This window comes from Phyllopteryx taeniolatus, chromosome 9 (genome assembly GCF_024500385.1).
Source record: "Phyllopteryx taeniolatus isolate TA_2022b chromosome 9, UOR_Ptae_1.2, whole genome shotgun sequence".
Taxonomy (NCBI): Eukaryota; Metazoa; Chordata; class Actinopteri; order Syngnathiformes; family Syngnathidae; genus Phyllopteryx; species Phyllopteryx taeniolatus.
Window position 1 is genome coordinate 3,481,012 of NC_084510.1, and position 7,500 is coordinate 3,488,511.

General features: G+C 35.9%; 1 protein-coding gene across 2 annotated transcripts in view; it reads right to left on the bottom strand.

Moving 5' to 3' along the window:
* sypl2a (synaptophysin-like 2a) overlaps window positions 1-7,500 on the bottom strand; it is a 47,229-nt gene that overhangs the window by 19,781 nt on the left and 19,948 nt on the right. For both annotated transcript variants that reach the window (XM_061784798.1, XM_061784799.1), the window contains exons 3-4: window positions 6,826-6,944; window positions 5,747-5,945 (exon numbers count right to left, since the gene is read on the bottom strand). In XM_061784798.1, the coding sequence (XP_061640782.1) occupies window positions 5,747-5,945; window positions 6,826-6,944 (318 nt within the window). The remainder of the gene's footprint in view (window positions 1-5,746; window positions 5,946-6,825; window positions 6,945-7,500) is intronic.

A 7,500-nucleotide genomic window follows, 5' to 3' on the forward strand; every position in this document is an offset into this window, starting at 1 on the left:
ATACATACATATACATACATACATATATATATACATACATATATACATATATATATACATACATATATACATACATACATATATATACATACATATACATATATATATATATACATACATACATATATATACATACATACATATATATATATGTATATGTGTGTATATATATATATATATATATATATATATATATATATATATATATATATATATATATGTGTATATGTGTATATATATATATGTGTATATATATATATATATATATATGGATGTACATGTATATATATATATATATATATATGGATGTATATGTATATATATATACACACACACACACAGATTCGCAGGCAGCTCAGAATTTGGGTAATTTTTTAAATAGTGTGTATAGGCTATTAGAGTTTGGAGAGTATATTATGTTTATTGAGTTTGGAGATAGCTTGGACAGTGGAGCAAGCGTAACGGATTCCAGCTCGCACTGTGCCAGATCACTCAGTGGTCGCGTGTGTTCAAACCTTAGGCAGGACCGCGCAGGATAAATAACTATCATTACTTCAGACGTATTAATTAGGTTTGTTTATCAAGAACTGTATTTTCCATCGTTTCTTGTTTTATTCAAATGTGAGGTGTACAAGGAAGTAAGTAGTGTACAACAAGAGACAACACCTGACTGGGAAAAGGAAAAATTACTGTACCCCAATTTATATTATCATGCTCTTTCATGAATAACTTAAAACAAAAAAACTGTTGAGAAACCGTTTTTTTTCTGAATTAAAAAAAAAATTATCCCGTTCTAGTTTGATATACTTGTATGGAAGGAATGGGAAGACTTTCTAGATATGAATGATTGCACAATTATATTCCCATCCTTACTTTGGGAAACATGGAAAGCTGTAATTAGAGGCAAAATAATTTCATTCTCTTCCTACAAGAAAAAATAAGAACAAAAATTAGAAAGCGAATTGGAAATAAAAATCAAACAAGAGGAACACCCAATGAATCTGACAGACTTACTTAGGAACCAACTTCATAATGCTAAACAACAACTTAATTGCATATTATCAAAAAGAATGCCGTTCCTACTACAACAACTAAAACACCCAAATTTCGAGCCTAATAATAAATCAGGAAAATTTCTTCGCAAACCAGCTTCAACGTAACAAAGAAAAAACACTAATTACATCTGTCCAAGATTCAAATGGCAAATTTACTCAATCACCACAGGATATGAATGTATTTTACAACTACTACAGTATCTTACTGTATATTCATCCCATAATAAGCTGAATAAAAACAATATTTAAACTTTTTTTTCAATAACCTAAACATCCCTCAATTAACATCATAAAGTAGAGTTTTTCGATGCCCCATTAACCCTCGCAGAGTTACATAAGGCTTTAAACGAAATGCCAACAGGTAGAGCTTCAGGCAATGATGGGTTTTCCACTGAGTTCTATAAACATTTCAGGTGTATACTAGAACCACTATTTTTCAGAATGGTGATAGAGATAAAAGATAAAGGCCTATTTAGAAGCCATATGAATACAGCGGCAATAAAACTACTACTGAAACCAGGGAGAGACCCCACTAATCCAGCTAATTACCGACCGCTGTCACTAATTAATATGGACATCAAAATCATATCTAAGGCTTTCGTCAACAGACGAGAAAAATTCTATCGTCGTTAATACATTCTGACCAAACAGGTTTCATTAAAGGATGGAGCTCCACCAACAATCTCAGGCGACTGATAAACCTACTAAGTATGTCTCAGCGTAATAATCTAAAAACTATTGTCTTGTCACTAGATGCAGAAAAAGCTTTTGACAAAGTTAACTGGTCTTTTATTTTTGATGTACTTCACTAATTTGGCTTCGGTGACTAATATATTCACTGGATCGCAACGTGATACAACTCACCCAAAGCAACTGTCACCACAAATGGGGTCACATCACAAAGTTTCACTTTACAAAGAGGAACTAGACAAGGATGCCCTCTCTCGCCCTTGCCATTTAATCGAACCACTGGCAATAGCAAAACGGCAGAAAACTAATATTAAAAAGGTATCTGTACTCCTATGTCAGAACACAAAATCAATCTTCACGCAGATGATATCCTTCTTTATTTACAAGAACCCAATGAGACACTTCAAACTGTTTTTAACCTCAAGACATTTTCACAATTATCAGAATACCCCATCAATTGGTCAAAATCAATAATACTCCCTATAATGATTAACGCATGGAATCCTGCGGACCAAAATCCAAATTTTCCTATTCTGACTGGGAATATCAAATATCTAGGCATTAATATCTCAGCAAAATTTACAGAGTAAAATAATTTAAATCACGTACCTCTAATGGGGGGGGAAAAAAAAAAAAAAAAAAAAAAAAAAGATTTAAAACATTGGAACAGCCTACCTATATCGTATAGCTACAGTAAAAATGAAAACGTTACCACAAATTAACTATTTCTTTTCAATGATCCCATTCAAACCCACATTAAAATGGTTCCAAATATGCTAGACTCTGCCATTTTTAAATTTTACTCTAAAAATAAGAACAATAGAATCAGCCTAGCTACCCTTCAGAAAGGTAAAGCAGAAGGGGGACTTGACACACCCAACTTCAAACACTATTACTTAGCTAGCCAAATACAGTACTTCATTAAATGTTAACATCCAAATGTTGAACAACAATCTTGGCTTGAACAGATATGCTGCAATAGCACCAAACTTTCAGGCCTCCCATTTATCAGCACAAGTCTCAAACGCCACAATTGTTTTTAGAATCCGATTATTGCTGCCAATTTCTCATCTTGGTGGAAAAGTCTACAAACCACGCAATCTCAGTTAGGACCATATCATTCCTCCCCAATCTGGCACAATCCCGATTTAGGGATTAACAAAATACCCATTTACTGCAGCACATGGGAACAAAGTGGAATTGACCGCCTACATCACTTATTCAAAAATAATGGATTCATGTCACGTGAAAGCTTATTCCAAGAATTTCAAATTAGAGGTCGTAACTTCATTCAATACTATAGTTAGACCAACAATCATAAAAAGATTCTCAACACACGCGAATACTTTAGAACTACCTTTTTTTGTTCAGAAAATAGTAGAACTACTTCCACAAAACAAAAAAACTCCTTTCAAAAGTATACAAATTATTCTCAAGTACTAATTTAATACACTTACCAGACGCAAAATGGGGAAAAGACCTGTCAGTGTCTACTGACATTGATTACTGGGCACAAATCTGTAAAAACATTTTCTCAATGACAAAAAACAGTAATTTCAAAGTACTCCATAAATCACACGTTACGCAATATAGTATGCATATGGGCTATACAAAATCAAACATATGCACTCATTGTACTGAAAACGCTCCAGACACTTATTCGCATGCTCTTTGGCATTGTACACCTGTACAGCGCTTCTGGTCACAAGTTACACAGAAACTTTCCTCAGTTTTGAACTGTAGGATTCCAATTTTTCCTAATCTTTGTCTGCTGGGTGAATTAAAAGGTATAGATCTTCCAAATAAACATGCTCAACCAATACTTGTAATTCTAGCTATCACTAAAAAAAACAATACTGTTAAACTGGAAAAATAAACAAGCTATTAACATTAATCGATGGCAAAATTTTGTCATAGAGTACATAACACGAGAAAATATCTCTGCCAAACGTAATAAGCTAATGGATAACTAAGAAAAGTTGGTGAAATGGTGAACTTTGAAGCTTGATTCTGTTTGCCAGAGAAAGCATGTCATCCAGAAATGTAATGTGTAATGTAAATGCAATGTAATGTGACCAAATGATTTCTTGTCATTTTAGACCCCTGTGCAAACCATAGGATCACTTGTATGCATTTTAACCCCTATCCTTCTGGAGAGTGCTCAGGACCTCAGACTGGGCCGAAGGTTCACCTTCCAACAAGACAATGACCCGAAGCACACAGCTAAAATAACGAAGGCGTGGCTTCAGAACAACTCTATGACTGTTCTTGAATGGCCCAGCCAGAGCCCTGACTTAAACCCAATTGAGCATCTCTGGAGAGACCTGAAAATGGCTGTCCACCAACATTCACCACCCAACCTGACAAAACTGGAGAGGATCTGTAAGGAGGAATGGCAGAGGATCCCCAAATCCAGGTGTGAAAAACCTGTTGCATCATTCCCAAAAAGACTCATGGCTGTATTAGCTGAAAAGGGTGCTTCTACTAAATACTGAGCAAATGGTCTGAATACTTATGGCTGTGTGATAATTCAGCTTTTCTTTTTTAATAAATCTGCAAAAATTTCAACAATTCAATTTTTTTTCTGTCAATACCTGGGGTGCTGTGTGTACATTAATGAGGAAAAAAAATAACTTAAATGATTTGAGCAAATATAACAGAGTGAAAAATTTAAGGGGGTTTGAATACTTTCCGTCCCCAGTCGCTGGCTCGGAACTAACACAGCTTGCGAAAGAGGACGGAGTTTGTCTACAAATAACACAAATCTCTGGTGAGTACGATGTGTTTTATTGAAATGTTTTTTTCCCCATTTTATTAGATAATGATTGTGAACTCCTGCAGTGTAGAGATTTGGCATCAGAACCACAGTAACACCTTTGCTTGCGAAAATAGCACATTTGACTTGAGTGAGCCTGGTTTATTAAAAATGGAACTGTGACCGTGTTATGCTGCAAAGTGCCCAGATTTGTTTTTGCCTAATGAACTCCTTTTGAGAAGGTCTACCGGGCACAGTTGATAATGCCAGAACAAAGCCGGTTAGGCTCACGACATATTTGAATGTTGGTAATGCAACATTAACAGGGTTGGCTGCTGAGCAAATGCATCGCCTGCCACTGATATACAGTCATAGAAAAAATTATGAGGCCACCCTTGTTTCTTTAATTTCTTGTTCATTTTAATGCCTGGCACTACGAAAGGTATTCAGTATTACCCGAAGAAAACAATGAACATGACAACAATGCAGAATAATACTTTTAAGAAGAAGAATCATCTTTATTGTCATGAACATGCATAAATGCATGTACAGAAAATTTGTCCTCTGCATTTTACCCATCACAGTGAACACAGCTAACACACACACTTGTTAGTGGAAAACACTGGTGCAGGGGGGCAGCATTTCAGCACCCAGGGAGCAGTTTGGAATATCAGTGTCTTGCTCAAGGACACCACAGCCGTGAGTCTGGGGGATATTGGTGGTGGATGGTCCGTTGCCGCATCCTCTCAAGCTCTGTCAAGCTGATGTGTTTTTTTTTTTTTTTACACACATTCTTTCTGCTTGTTGGTGTCTTAAACTGGGGTACCCACAGTGTCAGGCAACGATCTTAACACACCTGCCCCTTTATGTTTAAGTTTAACTAATTGTATTCTCGTGATTTTGGTTACTATAAAGAACACCATGGAAAAAGCCTAGATATTAGCTCATAAATTAAACTTGTGAGCTAATTTTGTTGTCATCATCATCTTTGTCCAAACAAATGTACCTTAAGTTGTACCAAACATTAAAAATGAACAAGAAACTGAAGAAACAAGGGTGGTTTAATAATTGTATGACGTTTATGGTTGTTATGCGCCACCTCCAGAAATTACTTGTCGGTAAGTCTTTGGCTTCTGATTGGATAAAATTGCCCTACAGCGTCCCCATTGCTGTGACAAGGATTCATCTCTGAATATTTTTGTAAAGACTCTGAACCAATGTATTTGAATATGGGAAAAGTACTCACAATAAAGGGACCACGGGTAGTCTGGCGATAGACATGCTGGTAGCCCAAGTAGAGAATCAGCGTAGCAGTGCAGTAGAGAAAACCAAATACACCCACACACACAAAGAACTCTGCAGAGGAGGAAAAGTCTCCCTGGAGGAAGGTGTGATTGGAGTGACTGCCGTTACATGTAGGCATCTCATAAGGATATGCTGACAACCTAAAGGGAGTAGTAAAAACAACAACAACACTTTACAGTCAGCCCAGTGACTCTTGTTCATTCATGATTATACTCATGAAATAATGTCCTCACCTGGCTTACTTCTGAGTCCATGAAAGCAAGAACAGGGTATGAAAATATAAATTGAATTATATTTTAAGTTGCAGGCAAACACAAACTCACTCGATTGATTGCATGGTTGATTTGCAACCAACCGCGATCGGTTTCTTGAATTAATGCCAACGCTGTCGTTAAGAAATAGTATACAAAGTTTACAAGCACTTGATGAGAAGAGTTGACACCAGCAGTGGTCTTAAAGTGTATTATTATTATTTTTTAAATAGTTTTTTATTTTTTTTAAGTTCTGTCTCACACACGCCTCCCAACTTTCTTTGATATGCTAAAAAAACATGCATGTCTGATGCTGTGGAAATGTAGAATGACATTGATGTGAACATTATTATAGTTAGTAGTATATTAGTAGTATATATATATATATATATATATATATATATATATATATACACACACACACACATATATATATATATATATATATATACACACACACATACATATATATATATATATATATATATATATATATATATATAGTATATATAGTATATTATAGTTTATAACATCCTAGCACATCTCTTTCATAAACAAAAATGCTTGCCTGTGCTTCAATATAAAATACTGCATGGGTAGTGTCAGCATTATAAGTTATTAAGTTAAGCTTATCAATGATAAACCATGTGTTTAATTCCTAACATAATGCTGATTCTGAATTCAACCAAACAATACGTACGTTTTTATACAAGCCAAATCAAGTTCCTAAACACATACCAGTAATACTTCTATGAGTTTAGTTTTCTACCTGAATGGGTAGCCAAACACAGGTTTTACGATTGTCTCTTCGGATGTAGGACATTTGACCTTGATGTGAGTTGTCCCAGAGTAACCTCCAGTGGTGGCAAAGGCAAAAATGGCAAAAACCTGAAATAGGGAAAGAAGAAATTTAAATTGTTAGATGAGTCTGAGGCAGCTCTATTAACAGAAGATTACTAATCTTGCAAGTCTAATCTTGTCTAATCAAGTCTTGCAAGCTGAGTGCCAAGCCAGTTAGGGTCCATTGTTCCATAGGCCATTGTTTAAATGTAAAAAAAATAAATAAAAAAATGCAGCGGTAGTTTGATTATTAAAAAGGGACACTGCATGCATTACTCCCATCTAGCGTTAAAATTGTGTATTGCATCCAAACGAATCGTGCACCCTCAGTTTTTCCAAACACATATTGCAACAACGGTAGCCGTCGTATATATCCATCCATTTTCTGAGCCGCTTCTCCTCACGAGGGTGGCGGGCGCGCTGGAGCCAATCCCAGCTGTGATTGGGCAGGAGGCGGGGTACACCCTGAACTGGTTGCCAACCAATCGCAGGGCATGTACAAACAAACAACCATCCGCACTCACATTCACACCTACGGTCAATTTTGAGTCTCCAATTAATGCATGTTTTTGGGATGTGGGAGGAAACCGGAGTGCCCGGAGAA